Source organism: Pelecanus crispus, chromosome 26 (assembly GCF_030463565.1).
Source record: "Pelecanus crispus isolate bPelCri1 chromosome 26, bPelCri1.pri, whole genome shotgun sequence".
In the NCBI taxonomy this organism is placed as follows: Eukaryota; Metazoa; Chordata; class Aves; order Pelecaniformes; family Pelecanidae; genus Pelecanus; species Pelecanus crispus.
The window spans coordinates 3118413-3141501 of record NC_134668.1 but is presented as its reverse complement, the minus strand read 5'-3'; the positions used below and the strand labels follow the sequence as shown (position 1 = coordinate 3141501).

The following is a 23089-nucleotide window of genomic DNA, read 5'->3' as shown; positions in this document are numbered from 1 at the left end:
ATCACCTGCGGAGCGTTTGGGGGCACAAAGGTGGAAGCAGGGAGCAAAGCAGACTGGAGGGGGGGGGCCGGTTAGTTCACCTGGGGGGGGCCGGGTTCAGCCGGAGCCGCTGCCGTCCCAGCGACAGCCCAGGGAGTTATTTTTGGCCGAGTTTGCCGGTGCCCCACGGCAGCATCGGTAACACACGGGCTTTGTCCGCGGCAGCCTCCCGGGAGGCTCCGGGGCAGCAGGGAGGCTGGGGGGGCTCTGGGGGGGAATGGGGAGGATCTGGGGGGGCCGGCTGGTGGCTGCAGAGCGAGGGGCTGGCTCACCGACGGCCATCCCCAGGCCCATCCTGCCCTGCATTCACGCAGCCAGCCATCCCCGTCCCTTCCCAGCTCCATCCCTCCCTGGTTCCATCCTTCCCTGGTCCTGTCCTTCTCCGGCTCCGTCCTCCCCCACCCCACCCCTTCCCAACCAGGAGAGCAGGGGCAGCACCCAGCGCCCCGCGCGCACCCCCAGCGCCCCGCACAGCCCCGGCCCAGGGCAGGATGGAGCCCCGCACGCCACAGGCTGGCCCCCAGATCTGTGAACCCCAACATCAAGCCCACCGCCAATGCGCCCCCCCCCCCCCCCATTTATCCTCACGGGGTGTTTGTGAGCAGTGGGTGGAAGGGAGGTGGCTGGGGACCCCCATGTTGGGGACCCCCATATTGGAGACCCCCCATGTTGGGGACCCCCTTTCAGCTGCAGGGTGGGGGACACGGGGGGGGGGGGGGGTCTTGGGCTCGGCAGCCTGGGGCTGCTGGGGGGGAGCCCCAAAGCTCTTTTAAAGGCCGGGGCAGGCCTCCACCATCACCTGACTGCGCCCAGCACCCTCCCCATCGGGGGGGGTGGCCCAGGGGTGGGATGTCCCCCCCCGTTTGCTCTGGACTCCAGATGTCACCGGCCGGGGGAGGCCGCTTTGCCCATTCTCAGGCCCCCCCTCCCCAGTGCGGGGGCCAGGCAGAGCCGGGGTGCGCACGTGGCGGGGGGGTCAATCCCCCCACTTTGGAGCTCGGCCCTGGGCTGGGAAATGTGTGTGCATCCCCTAAAACCCCACAGCAAAGCCCCCACTGTGCCCCCCCCGCTGCCTTGGGGTGCAGAGCCCCCCCAGTCCTCCTGAACCCCTTCCCCAGGGTGGGGGGAAGCCTTGGGGGTTGGCTTGGGGGGGGTGGCTTGGAAGGGGTCAAGCTGTTTCCTGCCCCCCCCAACCCCTTGGGCCCCCTGGTTTCGGGGTGGTGGTCATGGTCCGAGGCCCAGTTCCAGGCACAGGAATGATGGCGGGGGGCTACACTGAGCTGGGGAGGGGGGGTCCTATAGTCCCTCTTGAACCTCCCCTTTCTGCTATGAATCAAGCAGAAATGGGGGGCAAAAGGACTGGGGGGGGGGAGCAGGGGGGCTGCAGGGGGGAGAAGATGGGTAAGGGCTGGAGCAAGGACTGGGGGCACCCAGGGTGGGGAGGGGGGATTTGGGGCAGGGACTGGGGGAGTCCAGGTCCCCCCAGGGGCTTGGCACCCATGTGTGGGTGGGGTTCAACCCCTCCAGGACCCCTGGCATAGGATGGGGCCCTCAAGCTGCCTTGGCCCCCCTGGGATGGGGTGTCAGTCTCCCTGGGGACCCCTGGCATGAGATGGGGGGGGGGGGGGGGGGGTATCAGCGCGCCGGGACCCTCCGGATGTGAAGGAGTGGGGGGGGTCTCAGTCTTCCCAGGACCCCCAGAATGGAGGGCGGGGGTCTCAGCCCCCAGGGTCCCCCCGGCGTGGGGGTCTCGGCCCCCCCCAGGACCCCCGGGACGGGATGGGGTGGAATGGGGGGGTCTCAGCCCCTTGGGACTCCGGGATGGGATGAGATGGGGGGGTCTCAGTCTTCCCAGGACCCTCGGCAAGGAAGGGGGGGGGGGGTCTCGCCCCCCGGGCTGTCTCAGCCCCCGGTCACACCCGACCTTCGCAGCTCCCGCAGCCGGGCTGGGGGCCGTCCCGGGCGGGGGGGCACACGCAGCGCCGGCCCCCGCCCCCCGCCCGCTCCCTCCCCCCCGGCCGCCGGTGCCGTCCCGGAGGAGGGCGGGGGGGCCGGCCCGGCTCGGGTTACGCGGCCCGGGGGGCCGCGCCGGGACATATACGCGGCGGCGGGGCGGCGCGGGCACTGCTCGGCCCGACGCACGGTGAGGGGCGCCGCCGCCTCGCCATGCCCGGCCGCCGCCCGCGCCGCCTCGCCGCCCTCGCCATCCTCTTCCTCGCCGCCGTCGCCGCGCAGGACCGAGACCTCCGTGAGTACCGAGCCCCGTCCCGAGCCAGGACCCCCGGGAGCAGAGCTCCGGCGTGGGGGTGATCGCAGGGAAATGGGGGGGGGAGGGAGGGGGGCGGACACGGAGCGGGGGGCGCAGCGTGGGACACGGGGGCAGCGTGGGATGGAGGGGGAAAGTTTAAGGGTAGTGGGGGGGGACAGTCCGGGATGGCGGGGACAGCGTGGGACACTGGGCGACGATATGGGGTGGGGGGACAGCACATGGAGAGGGGGGGACAGCGTGGGGACACGGGGGGACAGCGTGGGATAGAGGGGGATGGTGTGGGATAGAGGGGGATGGTGTGGGATAGAAGGGGACAGTGTGGGATAGAGGGGGACAGCGTGGGGACACAGGGGGACAGTGTGGGATAGAAGGGGACAGAGTGGGATAGAGGGGGACAGCGTGGGGACACAGGGGGACAGCGTGGGATAGAGGGGGACGGTGTGGGATAGAGGGGGACAGTGTGGGATAGAGGGGGACAGCGTGGGATAGAGGGTTACAGTGTGGGATAGAGGGGGACAGCGTGGGGACACAGGGAGACAGTGTGGGATAGAAGGGGACAGAGTGGGATAGAGGGGGACAGCGTGGGGACACAGGGGGACAGCGTGGGATAGAGGGGGACGGTGTGGGATAGAGGGGGACAGTGTGGGATAGAGGGGGACGGTGTGGAACACTGGGGGACAGCACAAAGAGAGTGGGGGGACAGTGTGGGGTGACGGGGACGGCGTGGGACAGAGGGGGACAGAGTGGGACGGATGGGGAAAGTTTCAGGGTAGTGGGGGAGGCAGCCTGGGATGGGAGGGACACATTGGGGGACAGCGTGGAACAGGGAGGGACAGCGTGGGACACTGGGGGGGCAGCACAAGGAGAGTGGGGGACAGCGTAGGAACACTGGGGGACGGTGTGGGACACTGGGGGACAGCGTGGAATAGAGGGGTGTGGGGTGGATGGGGAAGTTTAAGGCTAGTGGGGAGGACAGCCTGGGATGGAGAGGGGCAGCGTGGGACACCAAGGGGACGGTGTGGGACAGCGGGGACAGTGTAAGGGCAGTGAGGGACAGTGTGGGACAGCCTGGGATGGGGGGGACAGCATTAGGGCCACGGGGTGCAGATGGCACAGCAGGGTGCAGCTTGGGAACAGCAGGTTACGGTGTGGGGACAGTGGGGGACAGCCTGGGGTGTGGGAGGTGGGCTGCAACAGGACACGGTAGACACTGGGGTGCTGCTGGGGGACAGTGGGGGACAGCCTGGGGGCATGGGGTACACCCTGGGATAGCAGGGAGCAGCCCAGGGACACGGAGGGCAGCCTGGGGACAGCAGGGTCCAGCCTGAGACTTGGGGTCCAGCTGGGGACACAGGGTGCAGCTGGGGACAGGGGGTCCAGCCCTGGAGTATGTCCTGGGGATGCTGGGGCACATCCCGGGGACCCTGGGGACTGGCATGGGGACACTGGGGAACAATCTGGGGACCCTGGGGACACCAGGGAACATCCCAGGGACCCTGGGGACACCAGGGCATCTCCTGGGGATCCTGGGTCACATTCCGGGGACCCTGGGAACACCTCCCGGGGCCACCGCAGCACATCCCGAGGTCCCTGGGGTCACCAGGGCACATCCCAGGGACACTGGGGCAGCTTCTGGGGACCCTGGGGTCCAGCCTAGGGACCCTGGGGCACCTCCTGGCGACCCTGGGGGTACCTCCTGGGGACACCAGGACACGTCTCAGGGACCCTGGGTCACCTCTGGAGACCCTGGGGTGCAGCCTGGGGACACCTGGGCACCTCCTGGGGACCCTGGGGTGCAGCCTGGGGACACCGGGGCACCTCCTGGGGACACTGCAACACGTCCCAGAGACCCTGGGGCAGCTCCGGGGCACCCACGGGTGCAGCCCAGGGACGTCAGCCCCCGCCCCAAGACCCGGGAGGCACTGGAGACGCTCCCCACGGCCCACCAGAGGTGCAGGGGTTGCAGGGACGCGCTGAATGCCCCCAAGACAGGGGGACGCTGAGTGCCACTGGGGTCCTGGGGAGGGGGCACCCCCCGCTTCAGGCTGGAAACCCCTCGCTAAGCCACCACCCTGCTGCTCCGGGACCCTTGGGGGCCTCGCTCCTCCTCCTCCCTGCAAACTAGGGGGACTTCGAGGGGGGCCTCTCAGAACCAGTGGGGTGGCAATGCCACTACCCCCATCACAGGTGACCGCGGTCCCCAGCTGTGTCCCCCCCGCCACCCTCAGCCCCCCCGGGGGTGATGCCACCCCCATCTCCCTGCCGTATCCCCCCCCTCCTTCAACTTCTCCCCGCAGCCGAAGCAGGCAGCTGCCTGCAGGATGGGCAGAGCTATAGCGATAAGGACGTGTGGAAGCCGGAGCCGTGCCGTATCTGCGTGTGCGACACGGGGACCGTCCTCTGCGACGAGATCATCTGCGAGGAGCTGCGGGACTGTCCCAGCCCCGAAATCCCCTTCGGAGAGTGCTGCCCCATATGTCCCACTGACCAACCCAGCGGTTGTAATTTATTTATTCCCTCCTTTCGTTAATAAATAAATTACCTGGCCATGGATGGGCCTGGGGGGGGAACATCCATGGGGAGCCCCAGGGAAAAGGCAACTTGGCCCCCAGGGGGTAAAAAAAAAAATCATCCCAGGGTGGAAAAATCCTTTTTTTACCCCAAATGGCAGCTGGCTTCAAAGCCTGGAGGGTTTTGGGGTGTTTTTTATAAAATCCAGTGAAAGCAGATGGGTTTGGGGTGCAGGGGGTGATGCCTGGGGGGGACTGTGGCCATGGAACCCCCCCAGGGCATCCCAGCAAAAGGGACATTCAAATGGGGCTTCCCTCCCCAAAATAATAATAATGTGATAATTCACCCGGAATGATGGAAAAACGCACCGGGAAGGGCCGTGACCCCAATTCCCCAAACCCTCAAAAGCCCCAAAGTTGCCTTTTTTAACCCTTCGCCGCCCCCTCTGGGGAAGGGGGTGGGTGAAGGATTGAGCACCCGCCCAACTGCCCCCCCAAGCCGTGTGGCCCTGCTCCTGCATGCTGAACCCCGCTTTGCCCCCCACCCCACCACTGCGCTTTGGGGGAGTCCCCGCGCTCCTCTGCCCCCCGCTGTGGCCCCACAGCCCCCCAGGAGCACCACCACCCCCCGGGCTGGGGACAGAGGTGCCTCATGTCCCCCCCCAGCCTGTCCCCCCTCTAATTTCTCTTTCTTTCATTGTTTTTCCAACAGGGCAACCTGGCCCCAAGGTGAGGCTGGTGTGTGTGTGTCCGGTCCAAATTTCTTGGGGTTTTCCCCCCAAAATGGTGGGGAGGTGGGGGGGGGGGGGGGGCGTGTCAAGGCAGGACCCTTGGGCACCCGCATGGGGCAAGCGGCTCTGGGGTTGTCACCTCCCAGGGGGTTTTGTCACCTCCCAGGGGGTTTTGTCACCTCTTGGGGGGGGGAAGTTTGGGGGGGGCCTGGGGGTGCCCCCCTTGGCTCACACCATGCTTTGCCTTGCAGGGACAGAAGGGTGAACCTGGTGACATTAAAGATGTAAGTGCCCCGGGGCGGGGGGCGGGGGGCCCTGCCGCTGCGGGGAGGGTCTGGTCCCCGCCTGCACCTGCCTCACCCCACCCTCGTGTTCCCCCCCTCCACAGGTCGTAGGACCCCGAGGGCCTCCGGGACCGCAGGTGGGAGCGCGTTTCTCCGGGCGAATTGCTGGAATATTTGTGGGAGGGGGTTGGAGGGATGGGGGGGGGCGTGGGGGAAAAGCTGATCCCCCCCCTCCTCTCACAGGGCCCGGCAGGCGAGCAAGGACAACGAGGGGACCGTGGTGAGAAGGGGGAGAAGGTGAGAGCATACCCCCCACCCCCAGGACCGCCCCCCGGCAGTGGTGGGGTGCTGCAGAGAACAGTCGTGCTCACTGCAGGCGTGACCCCCCCTTTTCCTCCCCGTCCCAGGGTGCTCCTGGGCCCCGGGGCAGGGATGGAGAACCCGGCACCCCTGGAAATCCTGGCCCACCTGGCCCCCCCGGCCCTCCCGGCCCCCCCGGCCTTGGCGGGGTGAGTATCGGGGTTTTTTGGGATGAAACGAGGGTGTTTTGGGGCGGCCGGTGTGCTCAGCCCCCTTCCCCTTGCAGAACTTCGCGGCTCAGATGGCGGGTGGCTTCGATGAGAAGGCCGGAGGCGCGCAGATGGGCGTCATGCAGGGACCCATGGTAGGAGGGCCTCCCCCTGGGACCAGGGACCCCCCCGTCGCCCCCCACACACCTCAGGGGGACGTGGCAGCGGGTCCTGTCTTGGGACATGGTGGACCCTGTGTCTCCAATGACGGCAACCATCCCCATTTTGGGGGCAGCCCCCCTTGGTTTGGTGGCTGATGGGGGGCAGCCACCTCGCCCCCCCACCATGACACCGTTGTCTCTCCCCCCAGGGCCCCATGGGACCTCGCGGCCCCCCTGGACCTTCCGGTGCTCCCGTAAGTACCCCTCCCACCCGGCCAGGCTCAGGGGGCTCTGGGTGCGCACCCCGCCACCCCTCTGATGCCACCGTCTCCCTTCCAGGGTCCCCAAGGATTTCAAGGCAACCCCGGCGAACCTGGCGAGCCCGGTGCTGCTGTGAGTGTCCTCCCCTGTACCCCCAATCCCCCCAGCTAGGGGACATGCCACCCACCAGATCCCACTCACCCGCTGCCTCTCTGTCCCCTTTAGGGTCCGATGGGTCCCCGGGGACCGCCAGGACCTCCTGGGAAACCCGGCGATGATGTGAGTCGTTCGCTGCTCCGGCACCAGCTGGCAAACCCCAGCTGAGAACAGGCAGCTCATTGCAGCAGTGGCCCTGGCCAGAAGCCAAAGGGTGATTTTATTTCCCCCATCTCATTTGCCTGCAGGGCGAGACCGGCAAACCTGGCAAATCTGGCGAGCGCGGCCCCCCCGGCCCCCAGGTAAGGTAGCACCAGGCTGGATCTGGCCCCCCCGTGTCGGAGCCCCCCGTGTCCCTCCGCCCCCAACCACCTTTCTCTCCACTTGCTCACAGGGTGCTCGTGGCTTCCCCGGGACACCCGGTCTCCCCGGAGTGAAAGGCCACCGGGTAAGTGTGTGTTGTGCGTCCCTTGCACCCCCGGTGTCCCCATCACCCCGTGGCACAGGGGGTGACCCCCCCCATCTCTGTTCCCAGGGCTACCCCGGCTTGGATGGTGCCAAGGGAGAGGCGGGGGCTCCTGGAGCCAAGGTAGGTGTTGGGTGACCATCCCCATGGCGTCAGGGCTGGCAGGGTGACCATCCCGTGGCATCAGGGCTGGTAGGGTGACCATCCTGTGGCATCAGGGCTGGCAGGGTGACCATCCCCGTGGCGTCAGGGCTGGCAGGGTGACCATCCCATGGCATCAGGGCTGGTAGGGTGACCGTCCCGTGGCGTCAGGGCTGGTAGGGTGACCATCCCGTGGCATCAGGGCTGGTAGGGTGACCATCCCCGTGGCGTCAGGGCTGGTAGGGTGACCGTCCCGTGGCATCAGGGCTGGTAGGGTGACCATCCCCGTGGCGTCAGGGCTGGTAGGGTGACCGTCCCGTGGCATCAGGGCTGGTAGGGTGACCATCCCCGTGGCATCAGGGCTGGCACGGTGCTGCCCGCCAGGCTCACCCTCTGTCCCTTCCCCACAGGGCGAATCCGGCTCACCTGGCGAGAACGGCTCCCCCGGCCCCATGGTGAGTTGTTGGGCTGGGAACGGGGGAAACTGAGGCACGGCGGGGGGTGAGGGGGGTGTTGCCCACCCCCCAGCCCTGGGCTGGGCACCACAGAGCCCAACCCGCTGCCACGTCCCCCCCAGGGTCCCCGCGGGCTGCCCGGAGAGAGAGGACGTCCCGGCCCCTCCGGCGCTGCGGTGAGTGTGACGCTGCCTGGGTCTCTGGTGGCACCCCGGTGGCAGGGGGCTGCCGGTGGGAGGGGGTCGCCCGTCCCCCCGCGGTGCCCCCCGTGACTCCCACTGCCATCTCCCCCTAGGGTGCTCGTGGCAACGACGGCCTCCCCGGCCCAGCTGGACCCCCTGTAAGTAAAGGGCTGCTTGTCCCCTTCCTGGGCTGCCAGACCCCGTGTCACCCCGTGGGGGACAGCAGGGTCCCCCGGGACCCCCCAAAGCCTGGGCAGACCCTCACGCTTTTCTCGCCCCCAGGGACCTGTCGGCCCAGCCGGAGCCCCCGGCTTCCCCGGCGCCCCCGGCTCAAAGGTAAGGGGGAAAGGGCTGCTCCCAGCAGGGAAAACTGAGGCACGGCGCCGGCTGAGCCCCGCCTCACCCCCCCTTTCCTCCCTCCAGGGTGAAGCTGGTCCCACCGGCGCACGAGGTCCCGAGGGTGCCCAGGGCCCCCGCGGTGAATCCGGCACCCCCGGCTCTCCTGGCCCCGCCGGCGCGCCCGTAAGTGCTGTCACTTGCTGTGTCCCCCCACGGTGGCTTGTCCCTGCATGTCCCCTGGCCTGGGAGCCACCGGGACAGGGCTGATCCTGCGAGCAGGGGGGGAAGGGGTCGTCCTCTGCCTGGTGGTAGGGAAACTGAGGCACGGGGGACAGAGCCAGCCTCAGCGGTGTCTTCTTTTAGGGTAACCCAGGGACTGACGGCATCCCCGGTGCGAAGGGCTCAGCGGTGAGTATGGCTGGGGACGGGGACGGGGTGTCCTGAGCCCCTGGGCAGGCCGGGGCTGGGGAGGGGTCTGGCCCTGGGCGGGAAGGGGCTGCCAAGGGCTGAGCTGGGATGCGGGGGCACAAGGGGACCCTGGGGGTCATGGGGGACAGAGGGATGCGGGAGGATGCTTGGGGATCGGAGGATGCGGGATGCTGGGGGATGTGGGATGCTGGGAGATACTGGGGGATGCTGGGGAGCATGGGACGCTGGGGGACATGGGGACGCTGGGGGATGCGGGGACATGGGGATGCAGAGGGATGCGAGGGTGCTGGGGGACACGGGGGATGCTGGTGGTTGCTAGGGGATGCACGTGGGATATGGGGGTGCTGAGGGGTGGGGATGCTGGGGGGCGCTGGGGATGCTGGCGGAAGGGGGGATGCTGGGGGACACGGGGTCCCTGGGGGCTGCGGGGATGCTGTGGGACACGGGATGCTGGGGGACGCGAGGATGCTGGCAGATGTGGGATGCTGGGGGCTGCAGGGGACAGCGGGGATGCTGCGGGAGGCGGGAGGACACAGGGGACATGGGGACATCGGGACACAGGGCAGTGCTGTGCCCCCCTGACGGCGGCTGGCTGCCCGCAGGGTGCCCCGGGCATCGCTGGCGCTCCAGGCTTCCCCGGCCCCCGTGGCCCACCCGGACCCCAGGGAGCCACTGGCCCGCTGGGACCCAAGGGACAGACGGTAAGAGACCCCCGAGATGGGGACCCCGGCCATGGCCCCGCCCACTGCCAGCTGGCCCCGCCCACCCTGCCACATGCCCCACCCATTCTGACACAGGCCACGCCCCCCTTCCCAACCCCCTGCCCAGTCGCCCCTGGTCACTCCCAGGTCATCCGCTCCTGGTCCCAAAGGGGCCGTCGGGGACAGGGCAGGGGTGGGACGGGGTGGGATGGGGTGGGATGGGATGGGGACTGGGATGGGATGGGGTGGGATGGGATGGGATGGGATGGGATGGGGACAGGGACGGGGATGGCATGGGATGGGATGGGGACAGGGATGGGGATGGGATGGGGACAGGACGGGGACAGGACAGGGACGGGGATGGGGATGGGGACAGGTAAAAGGACTGGGATGGAGATGAGGATGAGGAAAGGGATGGGGACAAGGATGATGATGGGGACAGGCATGGGGACAAGGATAGGGCTGAGGCTGGGGTCTGGAATGAGGACAGGAGTCGGGGAGAGGAAAGGGGATGGGGACAGGGATGGGGATGAAGATGGGGACAGGGATGGGTTGGGGACAGGGATGGGGATGGCGACAGGAGTGGGGACAGGGGTGAGGATGGGCACAGGAAAGGGGACAGGGATGGGGTGGGGACAAAGATGGGGGTGGGCATGGGGACAAGGATGAGAGCAGGAATGGGGGATGGGAAGGAGGATGGGGAAAGGAGATGGGGACGGGAATGGGAATGGGGGATGGGGGTGGGGATAGGAATGGGGACGGGAATGGGGATGGGGACAGGGATGGGGGTGGGGACGGGAATGCAGATGGGAGTGAAGGTCAGGACAAGGCTGGGACGGGGACAGGGATGGGGATGGGGACAGGGACAAGCAAGACAACGGACACAAGGATGGGCCCATGGCCTGGAGAGGGGCCTGGGGACGGGCGCAGCCGTGGGGATGCTGTGGCCCTGTCCCTCACCGCCCTCTCGCTCCCCAGGGAGAACCCGGCATCGCGGGCTTCAAAGGCGAACAAGGACCGAAGGGCGAGACGGTGAGTCCGGGGGGGCCGCATGCAGCTGGGGGTCCGTCCTGCGGCCCCTCGCTCCCCGTCCAGGACTGGAGTGTCTCAATGGCGTCTAACGAACCTCTTCCCCTAATGAGGCCCCTCGAGGGGCAGCGTCCCCCCTCCCGCAGGGGAACAATAGCTGCTGTGTTCGCCCCCCCCCCCAGGACATTCCCCCCTCGCTTCATTAACCAGCCTCAATGCACAGGCCGGATCCCCGCCGCGGCAGCCGCCGAGCCCCGGCGCCGGCGGGACACGTGGCACGGAGAGGGGCTCCTGCCCAGCACCCCGGGGTCTGTGATTTACTGAGGGGGGGGGGATGATGCGGGCAGGGACCCCCTGGTGTGCCGTGGGGGAGGAAGGCTCCTTGTGACCCTGTTTCCTCTTCCTCAGGGACCCGCAGGACCCCAAGGTGCCCCCGGGCCAGCTGGCGAGGAAGGCAAGAGAGGAGCTCGTGGTGAACCTGGTGCTGCCGGCCCCGTGGGACCACCTGGAGAGAGGGTGCGTGGCCTGCCTGCACCCCCACCCCCAGAGAGGTGCTGCCCCCCAAACCTCCCCTGACTTCGCTCCTCCTCTTCTTCCTCCATAGGGTGCTCCTGGCAATCGCGGCTTCCCGGGGCAGGACGGGCTGGCTGGACCCAAGGTGGGATGGCGGGGCCATGGTGGGGGGGGTGTCCAGGGGGATGACCACCCCCTGAACCCCCAAACTCACCCCTTCTCCCCCCTCCCGCCCTGCACAGGGTGCTCCAGGCGAGCGTGGTCCCGCCGGCCTCGCAGGTCCCAAGGGAGCCACTGGTGATCCTGGGCGCCCCGGAGAGCCCGGGCTGCCCGGAGCCAGGGTAAGAGCCAGGGGGTCGGATCCTGCACCCCCGCAGGGGGCAGGCGGGGGCAGGGGGTTGCCTGAATGGGGGCTCCCTGCTGCGCTGGGGGGCCTCGGCCAGAGCAGGACCGTGTGGGGACAGTGTGGGACCTGCTGGGGTCAGCAAGCAGGCTCTTCGGGGTCCGTTAAGGTGCTTTTGGGGTCAGTAACACGCTTTTGGGGTTCGTTAAGGTGCTTTTGGGGTCGGTTAAGGTGCTTTTGGGGTCAATAACACGCTTTTGGGGTTCGTTAAGGTGCTTTTGGGGTCGGTTAAGGTGCTTTTGGGGTCAATAACATGCTTTTGGGGTTTGTTAAGGTGCTTTTGGGGTCGGTTAAGGTGCTTTTGGGGTCGATAACACGCTTTTGGGGTTGGTTAAGGTGCTTTTGGGGTCGATAACATGCTTTTGAGGTCAATAAGATGCATCTGGGGTTAGCCAAGATGCTCTTTGGCATGAAGATGCTTTTTGAGGTTGATTCAGTTGCTCTTTGGTGCTAATTAAGATCTTTGGGGTTATCAAAGATGCATTTGGGGTTAGTGAAGATGCTCCTTGGTGATAATTAAGATGCTCTTTGGGGTTAGAGAAGATGTATTTGGGGTTAGCAAATGTGCATTTGGGGTTGGCAAAGGTGCTCTTCGGAGTTAAGATTCTTTTTGGGGTTAGTGAAGATACTCTTTGGGGTTAACAGAGATGCTCCTTGGTGCTAATTAAGATGCTTTTTGGTGCTAATTAAGCTGCTCTTTGGGGTTAGTTAAGATGCATTTGGGGTTAGCAAAGATGCTCTTTGGGGTCAGCCATCATGCTTCTGGGGTTAGGTAGACCCCTGGGCGAGCTCCAGGCCCAGAGCAGCAGCCGGGAGCCAGGCAGGATGGGGTGCCTGGCATCCCCCGCCTCGGGCCCAGCTGCTGCAGCCCCCCCCCAATTCCTTCCCTCTGCTGCAGGGTCTCACCGGCCGCCCAGGCGACGCTGGTCCTCAAGGCAAAGTCGGCCCAACAGTAAGTGATGCTCCTCAGGGGGCTGGCACAGGGTGGGGGACCAGGGGCTGGCGCGGTCCCTGCTGACGTCCCCCTCCCCACAGGGCGCTCCCGGTGAGGACGGCCGCCCCGGCCCCCCCGGCCCGCAGGGTGCTCGCGGCCAGCCTGGCGTGATGGGTTTCCCTGGTCCCAAGGGTGCCAATGTGAGTATCGACTGATTTCTACCCAAAACGGGGCTGCGGCCCGGATGTGGAGCCCATCACGGTCACATCTCTCCTCCCTCTAGGGTGAGCCTGGAAAAGCTGGTGAGAAAGGACTCCCCGGCGCCCCGGGGCTGCGGGTGAGTTGGTTTTGCTCCCTTGCTGCCCCCCAAAGACACATCTTGGGGTTGCTCCAGCATCGCAGTGCCCTGAGGCATCTGCAGTCTCCGGGTGGGGAAACTGAGGCATGGGGGCTGGGAGGGTGAAGTGGGGTCTGCAGCATCGCGCCTGGCGCTCAGCACCAGGGGGTCTTTCTCCTCTCTAGGGTCTCCCAGGCAAGGACGGTGAGACGGGAGCTGCTGGCCCCCCGGGACCTGCCGTGAGTGTCGCAGCCTTGTTCACCTGGGGCCAAAACCCACTTGAAACAGGGCGGGGGGGGGGGTCAGGGGTTGTAGCCCCCCCGGATCTGGGCAAAGGACCACCCTGGGTCTGCTGGGGATGGAGCCTCTGCGCCCCCTGGCCCTCGTGGTCTTGGGATTTCAGGATCCCCCATGATTCTGTCTCTACCCAAAATCCTGGGGTGGGTGAAGCCCGAACCCCGGGAGGTTTTTGGGGTCCTTCACCAGTGTCCTTCCCACAGGGTCCTGCGGGTGAGAGGGGAGAGCAAGGAGCCCCCGGTCCCTCTGGCTTCCAGGTAAGCACATGGAAGGGGGGGTGGGGTGCTGGGGTCAGGGTGATGCTCACGGGTGACCCCGAGCCCCCATCCCCGGGGGTCTCACTGCCGCCGTGCTAATGCTGCTGCTTTCCCCTCCCAGGGCCTGCCTGGGCCACCAGGTCCCCCCGGAGAGAGCGGCAAACCCGGAGATCAGGTGAGGCCCCGTTTTTTCCCTCCTCCCAGATGTTCCCTGGCTGCAAAGAGGGGGTCAGGACCCCTGGCAACCCCCAGGACTGACCCCTGTCTCTTTTTCCCCCTGGCACAGGGTGTTCCTGGAGAAGCCGGTGCCCCCGGTCTCGTTGGTCCCAGAGTAAGTATCACCATCTTCCTGGCTGCGGGGACAGGATGCTTCTCCCTCTCCCACAGGGGATTTTGGGGGGCTCGAGGGGGTCAGCAGAGCCTCGTCACCCCCATCCAGGGCCATCGGCTCCCCCAGTCCCAGCGGCTCAGCCTCCACCGCAGCCCGTCCCCTCTCTTCCAAATGTATCGCAGCCCCTTCGGGACAGTGTGGGATGGGTGCGCTGCCTTCCGTCCCCAGGGACACCCACGCAAAGGGCACCATGACCCTAATGCTGTGTCCCCCCACCCCAGGGTGAACGTGGCTTCCCCGGTGAACGTGGCTCTCCCGGCGCACAAGGGCTGCAAGGTCCCCGTGGGCTCCCCGGCACACCGGGCACCGATGGACCCAAGGTGGGTGACAAGTGGGGATGGGGCTCAGTGGCTCGGTGCCACCGGCAGAGCTGTGAGGCTGGGGGGGGCGGGGGTTGGCACCCCAATAACGGCACCTTTGCTCTGCTTTAGGGTGCAACTGGACCAGCCGGCCCCAACGGCGCCCAGGGTCCCCCGGGACTACAGGGAATGCCCGGCGAGAGAGGAGCAGCCGGCATTGCTGGTCCCAAGGGAGACCGGGTAAGTGAGGGGTCCCAGAGATGTCCCGAGTGCCATCAGGTCTCAGCTCGGCTCACACTGCCTCCGTCTCGCCCCGCAGGGAGACGTCGGAGAGAAGGGCCCCGAGGGAGCCCCCGGAAAGGATGGTGCACGCGTAAGTGGGAAGGGGACATGGTGGGAGTGGGGTGGCCAGTGAGGGATGTTTGCGGTGGCCTGGTCCTCATCTGTCTCTCCCCCGTAGGGTCTGACGGGTCCCATCGGTCCCCCTGGCCCTGCTGGCCCCAACGGTGAGAAGGTGAGAGCCCAGGTGGCCCCTCGGCTGCTGCCGACTGAGGAAGATGCCATCCACACCCCCCCAACTCTCCATCCTTTCCTTTGCAGGGTGAATCTGGCCCTCCTGGTCCATCTGGCGCTGCTGGTGCCCGCGGTGCCCCCGTAAGTCAAGTCCCCACAGCCCCCCGGGTGCTGGTGGTGCCACCACTGGCTTCCTGCCCCCCATCCCCCCCATTTATCTCCCATCTCTCTCCCGCAGGGCGAGCGTGGTGAGCCCGGTGCCCCTGGTCCAGCCGGATTTGCCGGCCCCCCGGTGAGTATTTGGCCCCGATCCCCCGGCACAAGTCCAGCAATGGCTCAACCTGCTCACGGCAGCTGCTTCCCTGCAGGGCGCCGACGGGCAACCCGGTGCCAAAGGCGAACAAGGAGAGCCCGGGCAGAAGGGTGATGCTGGCGCTCCTGGTCCCCAAGGTCCCTCTGGCGCACCTGGCCCACAGGTGGGTACAACTGGGGCACCCCAAAACAGGGGGCGAACCCTGCGGAGCTCCGTATTCCCAGGAAATTTGGGGCATCACCTGGCAGGTATGTTGCAGGCCCCTCGTGGCATGTTTCTAACCCATTTTTCTCCTCTTCCCAGGGTCCAACTGGAGTAACTGGTCCCAAAGGAGCCCGGGGTGCTCAGGGTCCCCCTGTGAGTATGGGTGGGTGGGCTGCAAGAGCGGGCAGCTGGGGGGAGTGCAGTGCAGCATCTGACCCGCCTTTCTCCTCTCCTTCCCCAGGGAGCCACCGGATTCCCTGGCGCCGCTGGCCGCGTGGGACCACCTGGCCCTAACGTGAGTCGGGGCAGCCAGGATTGCTCAGGGTCAGCCAGGATCACTTGGGAGCAGCCAGCATCATTTGGGGGCAGCCAGGATCGCTCAGGGGCAGCTGGGGTGGCTTGGGGGACAGCCGGTATCGCTCGGGGGGGCAGCCAGGATTGCTCATCCCCAGGGCTGGGGGCTCGGGAGATGCTGCTTGCTCTGTGCCAGGGACCAAGCAGCGGAGGGTTCCCAGCTAAACAGCCCCTGGTCAACACTGGGCAGCTCATCAGCCCATAAAAAAGGGTATTTTCCTGAGGGTCTTCAAGCACAGGAGCTGACCCGGAGCCCCGAGTGGTGCCAGGATGCGGGCGATGAAGGTGGAAAAGCCTCCTCCATTTGCACTAACCCCATCTTCTCCCCGGCAGGGTAACCCAGGCCCCCCCGGTCCCCCTGGCTCTGCTGGCAAAGATGGTCCCAAGGGTGCTCGTGGTGATGCTGGTCCCCCGGGCCGTGCCGGTGACCCCGGCCTCCAAGGCCCCGCTGGCCCCCCTGGCGAGAAAGGTGAACCCGGCGAGGACGGCCCCGCGGTACGTTTTTTTGGGGGACACATCCCTCCATGCTCGTTCAGTGCTGTGCCAGCACCCCACCGGGTCTGATCCCCCCTCTGCCTCCCCACAGGGTCCTGATGGTCCCCCCGGTCCCCAAGGTTTGGCAGGACAGCGCGGCATCGTTGGTCTTCCCGGACAGCGTGGCGAGAGAGGCTTCCCCGGGCTGCCGGGGCCATCGGTGAGTTATCACCGACCAGGCTCAGCCCCTTCCACCCCGTACCCGGTGGAGCAAACCGCTCCCAGCAGCAGCATCATTCCTGCTGAGAGCTGTTGGAGTGGCCAAGCTTGGCTTTCCTGACCTCAGCACCATGAATTTGGGTGCTTTGAAGCCTGCACAGCAGCTCAGAGGCTGTTGAAGCGCCGGGGGGCTGCAACGAACTGGTCACGGGGCCACCAGCCCCCTTGGGTGCAGCTTGAGTGCCCCAGGGACACCAACCCCAGGTGCGGTTTGGGGTTTTGCAAAGCTACCAGGAGCCGCCGGTGCCAGCAGCTGGGGCTGGGCAATAACCCATGCTTATTTGGGCAGAGGAGTCTGGCAGCCTTAAAATGAGGCATATGTGCGGTGAAGGGCTGTGCTGGGACCTCCCGCTCACGCATGTTGTCTTTTATTTTCCCTTCGTTTAGGGTGAACCTGGGAAACAAGGAGCACCCGGCTCTGCAGGCGACCGTGGCCCCCCCGGCCCCGTGGGTCCCCCTGGTCTGACAGGTCCCGCCGGCGAACCCGGGCGCGAGGTAGGCAGCACCCCGGCAGCTGGGGAGGGGGCGAAGCGGGACGGTGCCGCTGTCCGAGCCAGGCGTGGGATCACCCCAGCGTTAACCCAGCAGCAGTGCTGGACATCGCTGATCCCGCAGCCAGAGAGCCCTGCGCAAAAACTTGGCGTTTGGCAATTGCTGGCACCTTTTCGCCGGCAATTTTTGCTTTGAAAGGGGAATTTGGGCATGTCCTGCTCCATCTCAGGTCAAGACTTAATTTCTCTTCCTCTCCCAGGGTAACCCCGGCTCTGATGGACCCCCTGGCAGAGATGGCGCAGCCGGCGTGAAGGTGAGCTTGCCCACGCGCTTCCTCCAGCACTCGCTATCCACGTGCCGTCCCGTCCATCCGAAAATCCCGTGGGTCTGACCATCCCATTATCTCTGCGCAGGGTGATCGTGGTGAGACTGGTCCCGTAGGTGCCCCTGGCGCTCCCGGTGCCCCTGGTGCTCCCGGCCCCGTCGGTCCCACCGGCAAACAAGGAGACAGAGGCGAGACGGTGAGTGCTGGCACGTTGGCGAGGGAAATGGGTCATTCAGTTTGAGGTCTTGTTAGGGGAGATGGGAACCACCCCGAGCGCAGACAAATGATGAAATAGCAGTGGCCCCCCAGGAGCAATTACCTACTCGGAGTAATTGGGAGAGCCAGGCGGGTGCCGTTAGCGGCTGTCACTAATTCAGCGGTGCCCCGAGTGCTGTTAGCAGCTCTGAGCATCTTCCTGAGGATTCATGAGCACCAAGAGCCCAGTTCGGGCTCTGCCTATGCACAAGCACTGCCCGGGGAGCTGTAAGCACCGGGACACTTAACCGGGGAAAATCTGCCAGGGTATTTATTTGCAAGGATCATTACCTGGTGCAGATGCTCCAGCTGAGAGTATTTAAAGATGCCGTTCGGTGCTGGCAGCTGCTGATTCCTGGTGCTGCAAGCAGGGCAGCTCGCAGGCAGCAGGACCGATTCAGACACCCCCAAAGGCACAGGGCACCCCCGGCTCCTGCCCCCTTTCAACTCCCCTCTTTTCTCTCCCCAGGGTGCACAAGGTCCCATGGGTCCCTCCGGTCCTGCTGGCGCTCGAGGCATGCCGGTGAGTGATGCTGAGCCTGTCAGGGCATCCTGCCTGTGATGCACAGGGTCCTGGGGCACACTGGGTGGGGGTCTGCCACCCTGAGCCTGACATGTCCCCTTCTCCCCTTCCAGGGTCCCCAAGGGCCTCGTGGTGACAAGGGTGAGACAGGAGAGGCTGGAGAGAGAGGGCTGAAGGGCCACCGTGGCTTCACTGGTCTGCAGGGTCTTCCCGGACCACCCGTAAGTGTCGGTTTTAGGACCCCAGCACTCAGCACCCTCCATATCTCGCTGTGGAGCTGGATGCGGCTCCTTCGGGGTCTCTGCAGCCATGCAGGGAGCTCTGAGCCCGTGCAAGGGCTCTGCTAAGGCTGAGCATCCCTCGATGCTGGATGTGGAGCTGTAACCATCCACCCTCGCTTCCTCCTCAGGGTCCTTCTGGAGACCAAGGTGCTGCTGGTCCTGCAGGTCCCTCTGGTCCCAGGGTAAGTCTGGCCCGTGGCATCTGGGGAGATGAGAGGAAAAGGAGGCACCTCCATCCTCAAGCCCCCCTGGCTCTCCTGCCTCGCTCGCTAACACCTCCCCAGCACCTTCCCTGCCTCCTTGCAACGACCTGACCCCCCCCCCACCTTCGGGGCTCTCTCCTAGGGTCCCCCCGGCCCCGTTGGCCCCTCTGGCAAAGATGGCTCCAACGGCATGCCTGGCCCCATCGGTCCTCCCGGTCCCCGTGGACGAAGCGGCGAACCAGGTCCTGCGGTGAGTAAAAACGCCAGTGGCGGCAGGGAAGCGGGGGTCCAGCTCGCAGAGCAGCCCAACAGCATTCCATCTTCTTCCTCCCGTAGGGACCTCCTGGAAACCCAGGTCCCCCCGGTCCTCCCGGCCCCCCAGGCACTGGCATCGACATGTCAGCTTTCGCTGGCCTGGGTCAGACAGAGAAGGGTCCCGATCCCATCCGCTACATGCGGGCGGACGAGGCTGCTGGCAGCCTGCGGCAGCACGATGTCGAGGTGGACGCCACGCTCAAGTCCCTCAACAACCAGATCGAGAACATCCGCAGCCCCGAGGGCTCCAAGAAGAACCCAGCCAGGACCTGCCGTGACATCAAGCTTTGCCATCCTGAGTGGAAGAGTGGTAAGAACGTCCATCCCTGCCTCCTCCCCTCCTGCCCCTCTCCCCGAGGCCCAAGAGGACAGTGAGGTCCACGATGCTCTTTGCTCTGACCTCCAAAACCTCATGTTCACGCACCATTTGTCCTCCCCGCTGCAGGAGACTACTGGATTGACCCGAACCAAGGCTGCACTTTGGACGCCATCAAAGTTTTCTGCAACATGGAGACGGGCGAGACCTGCGTCTACCCCAACCCCAGCAGCATCCCTAAGAAGAACTGGTGGACCAGCAAGACCAAAGACAAGAAGCACGTCTGGTTTGCAGAGACCATCAACGGCGGTTTTCACGTAAGCGTCCGCCGGGGCTGGTGCTGCGCACTGGGAGTGGGAAGGGAGGCTGAGGAGGGGAAGGCACTGCGTGGCTGGTTGGAGGGTTGGGATGTTGTTGTGGCTTAACCTGGCAGGCAGCTAAACACCACACAGCCGTTCACTTGCTCTCCCTCTTGCCAGTGCGATGGGGAGGAGAACTGGGAAAAGAAAAAAAAGTAAAATTCATGGGCTAAGATAAAGACAGTTTAATAGGGCAGAAAAGGAAGGGAAAATAACTAATAATAATAATATACAGAGCAAGTGATGCACAATGCAGTTGCCCACCACCCGCCGACCGATGCCCAGCCAGTCCCTGAGCCACGATCGCTGCCCCCCAGCCATCCCCCCCCCCAGTTTCTATACTGCCCATGCCACCGTATGGTACAGAACTGACCCTCTGGCCAGTTTGGGTCAGCTCTCCTGACTCTGCCCCCTCCCAGCTTCTTGTGCGCCTGGCAGAGCATGGGAAGCTGAAAAAGTCCTTGACTGGCATAAACTCTCCTGAGAAACAACCCAAACATCAGCGTGTTATCAGCGTTATTCTCATACTAAATCCAAAACACAGCACTATGGCAGCTACTAGGAAGAAAATTAATTCTATCCCAGCTGAAACCAGGACAGATGTCCTTTTGGGGTTATGTTGATGGACCTTATACGAGGGACTGGCTGTTGGAGTTGGGTCAGTTGGGCTTTGATTTTTGCAGCCATCCAGGAACATAAAGTATGGAAGTCCCCTCAAAAGGTGGCTGAAAATAGGGTTGTTGTGACACCTGCAGGCTTTAATGTCTCACCTCTTCCCTCCAGTTTAGCTACGGCGATGAAGACCTGGCTCCCAACACCGCAAACATCCAGATGACCTTCCTCCGCCTCCTGTCCACCGAAGGCTCCCAGAACGTCACTTACCACTGCAAGAACAGCATTGCCTACATGGACGAGGAGACGGGCAACCTGAAGAAAGCCATCCTCATCCAGGGATCCAATGATGTGGAGATCAGAGCCGAGGGCAACAGCAGGTTCACATACAGCGTCTTGGAGGACGGTTGCACGGTAAGTTCATGGGTGCCTGCAAAGAGAAAGATGTAGACGGTGAGTTGGGGTTCAACCCATGAGGTTGCTGTTGGTTTGGAGGGCTCAAGAGCATCTAATAACATCCTTCCTCCTTGTTTCCTCCCCAGAAACACACTGGCAAATGGGGCAAGACAGTCATTGAGTACCGATCACAGAAGACCTCGCGCCTGCCCATTGTAGATATTGCACCTATGGACATTGGTGGAGCTGATCAGGAGTTTGGCGTGGATATTGGCCCAGTCTGCTTCTTGTAAAAAGAATTGTTTTATTTGTGTGTTTGTTTGTTGTTGTTGTTTGTTGGTTGTTTTTTTTTTTTAAATCCAGCCCAATACCATAAAAGAAAACTAAAATCCCAACCCCACCCCAAGGACCAGAGTACTTTCCAATCGCTCGTACGACTTCTGCACTGAATGGCTGCAACGACCCCTTGATTCACGCCCTTCCGTCGGGGACCACCGCCTCTTTCCAACGCCGTCTGGGCAGGCTGCGAAATAAAAAAACCCACGGTCTTATTTATTTATTCTCTTCCTGTAAGACCTATTTTTTAGGTCAGGTGGAGGTGGGAATCTAACTGGCAAGTACGATGGCCCTTCCCTGCAAAAGGGATCTCGCAAATCCAGGTATCACGAATCCCCTCCCGCCCCCCATCCCTCCCCCTGTGTATCACCAGCAGGAGTGCTAATGTATAATACGACAAAAAAAAAAAGGTGCTATTCTTGTAAAACAAGTCTGTATTTTTTAACATCAGTTGATATAAAAAAAAAAAAAAACTTTTGGTGGAAAGTACAAGTTGATCTGGGTTTTGTTTTTGTTGCTCTCTGGGGGTGTTTGCTGCCGTCTAACTCCTTTCTCCCCATTTCTCAACATGATAAAGGAAGGGTTTGGATCAAATCTCCAACTGTTCTGTGCTCAGGCTACCTCTCACTAAGGGGAAAAAAACGCAAAACAAATAAATCCCCCAAAAAGCCAAAAACAGGGAGGGGGGAACCATTTTAAGTGAAAAATCTTGAAGCAGCAGGAGCCAACAGAGCAGCTGTGAGGTTTCTGTTAAGGGATCTCTCGTCCCACTGCACCTCTGAACAGAATCGGGGCGAGTCGATGCAAGTGCTTGGGTCACCAGTTAAAGGAAACCAGTAAAACCAGTGGGGAGGGGGACACCGAGACCAATCCACATGCAAAGCAGTACGACCATGGCCAGGAGGTGCCCTCTAACCCTCCTCCCCAAACTCACTGTGGGATTTGCCCCATTTTGTGCATGTAAAAATATAATTTCGGGATACACTTTGCAATACTGAAGGCGGTAGAGTTTGCAGCCATCACGTGCACACGCTGATGTCTTGTAAGGCAGCTACGCCTTTATGGTTTCATAAAAAGTTACCTATGGAAATTCTTCTCTTAAACAGGCTTGCTATTTACAGGAAAAGCCTCAGTAGGTGTTTGGTTTTGGGGGGGGGGGGGTTGGGGTTTTTATTTTTTCATGGGTTTTTTTTTTTTTGTTTGGTGGTTTGTTTGGTTTTTTTTTACTATCTTAAAGAAAAGTAGCCCACTGACCCCACAAGAGCTACAACCGTGCTTGAGCTTTATGTGCAGGACATAACCAGCAGCTGTTGACTGGGGAGCTTATGAGCTTCATGACAGCGCTTTTGTTAACACTTCAGCTTTTTGCATCCGTCGATAGCATGGGCACTGCAGTTTTTCATTAAGTGAAATTATGACTTCAAAGGATTAAAAAAAAAAAAAACCCAACCTTTTAAAAAATGCTACTTTGGGGCCCTCATCTCAATTTTAAGCACTCACAGCTGGCAACACAGCAGCAACCACTCCTGCTAAAGCACCTGAGGCAGCCTCCACAGGGCTGGGATCTTTAAAAAACATTGGCAGAAGAAATTCATTAGAAAGGATTGGAGGATTAGGAAGGATTTTCAAAATAAAATGTCCTTTAAAAGGCCAAGTGCTTTGCCACATGACCCAGAGGGCACCCCTAATTATCAGTGCTCTGGCTCCCCGCTGCCTGCTGTCACACAACTAATTCAGGGCAAAGCCGCCCTCCTGTTCAGCCGAGCAGCGGGTTTAGGGTTCCTGCTGCAGACACCCAGTTAAAAAGCAACCCACCCCCCGCAGCAGACTGCTTTTAAGACGCAGCTATGAGGAGCAGGAGAGCAGGGCTTATCTCTGGGGCTGTAGCCAAAGGCAAGGACATGGGAAGAGGCAGTGCTGGGGTGCAGGCTCCCACAGGGAGAAACCAGATCAGCCAGGACCGAGCACCACCAGGCTGCTGAGAGGGGGGAAGTTCAGCAACTGAGATGGACAAAGAGCAAAGTTTGCTACTTCCTCATCTTCCTTAAAAAAAGAAAGTTAAACTCATCATAAATCAGTGGGTTTACGGAAGTTGTGCGAGAAGCTCGTGACCGCGATCGCAGGGAGCACGCAGTGTGACAGAGCTGAAGCTGGGTTGGTGACTCCGGTCACCGGTCTCAACTGCCCCAGGTGGGAGTGGAGGGGCTTCGCTGCTCCCTGGTTGAGGTGCTTGGCCCCCACTCCCCAAAAATCAGCAGCAATAGGTACTTCTGGGCAAAAGATGACACGATCCCAGTCACAACATAGAGCACTAAACTCTAGGACAAAGTTTGATTTCTACAGGGGAGAGCCAGAGCTTTTCTTCAAACAAAGGACACTGCACAGTAATATACAACTCAGCTTTAATAAGCAGAATTCTGTTCTAGAAACCCCGCTAGGCAGAAAT

General features: G+C 63.1%; 1 protein-coding gene across 1 annotated transcript; it reads left to right on the top strand.

The window, feature by feature from the left end:
* Nucleotides 1–2205: 2205 nt before the first annotated feature.
* Nucleotides 2206–20600, top strand: COL2A1 (collagen type II alpha 1 chain). The gene is made up of 54 exons (XM_075724896.1): nucleotides 2206–2287; nucleotides 4606–4806; nucleotides 5531–5547; nucleotides 5801–5833; nucleotides 5938–5970; nucleotides 6077–6130; nucleotides 6241–6342; nucleotides 6420–6497; nucleotides 6713–6757; nucleotides 6843–6896; nucleotides 6990–7043; nucleotides 7169–7222; nucleotides 7315–7368; nucleotides 7456–7509; nucleotides 7938–7982; nucleotides 8105–8158; nucleotides 8278–8322; nucleotides 8447–8500; nucleotides 8588–8686; nucleotides 8867–8911; nucleotides 9535–9633; nucleotides 10612–10665; nucleotides 11071–11178; nucleotides 11267–11320; nucleotides 11418–11516; nucleotides 12477–12530; nucleotides 12614–12712; nucleotides 12796–12849; nucleotides 13035–13088; nucleotides 13350–13403; nucleotides 13525–13578; nucleotides 13690–13734; nucleotides 14016–14114; nucleotides 14226–14333; nucleotides 14413–14466; nucleotides 14554–14607; nucleotides 14694–14747; nucleotides 14845–14898; nucleotides 14975–15082; nucleotides 15223–15276; nucleotides 15365–15418; nucleotides 15811–15972; nucleotides 16064–16171; nucleotides 16618–16725; nucleotides 16982–17035; nucleotides 17136–17243; nucleotides 17772–17825; nucleotides 17939–18046; nucleotides 18235–18288; nucleotides 18452–18559; nucleotides 18646–18934; nucleotides 19070–19257; nucleotides 20083–20325; nucleotides 20454–20600. The coding sequence occupies exons 1-54, from the start codon at nucleotides 2206–2208 to the stop codon at nucleotides 20598–20600; spliced, it is 4455 nt and encodes a 1484-aa protein (XP_075581011.1).
* Nucleotides 20601–23089: the final 2489 nt, after the last annotated feature.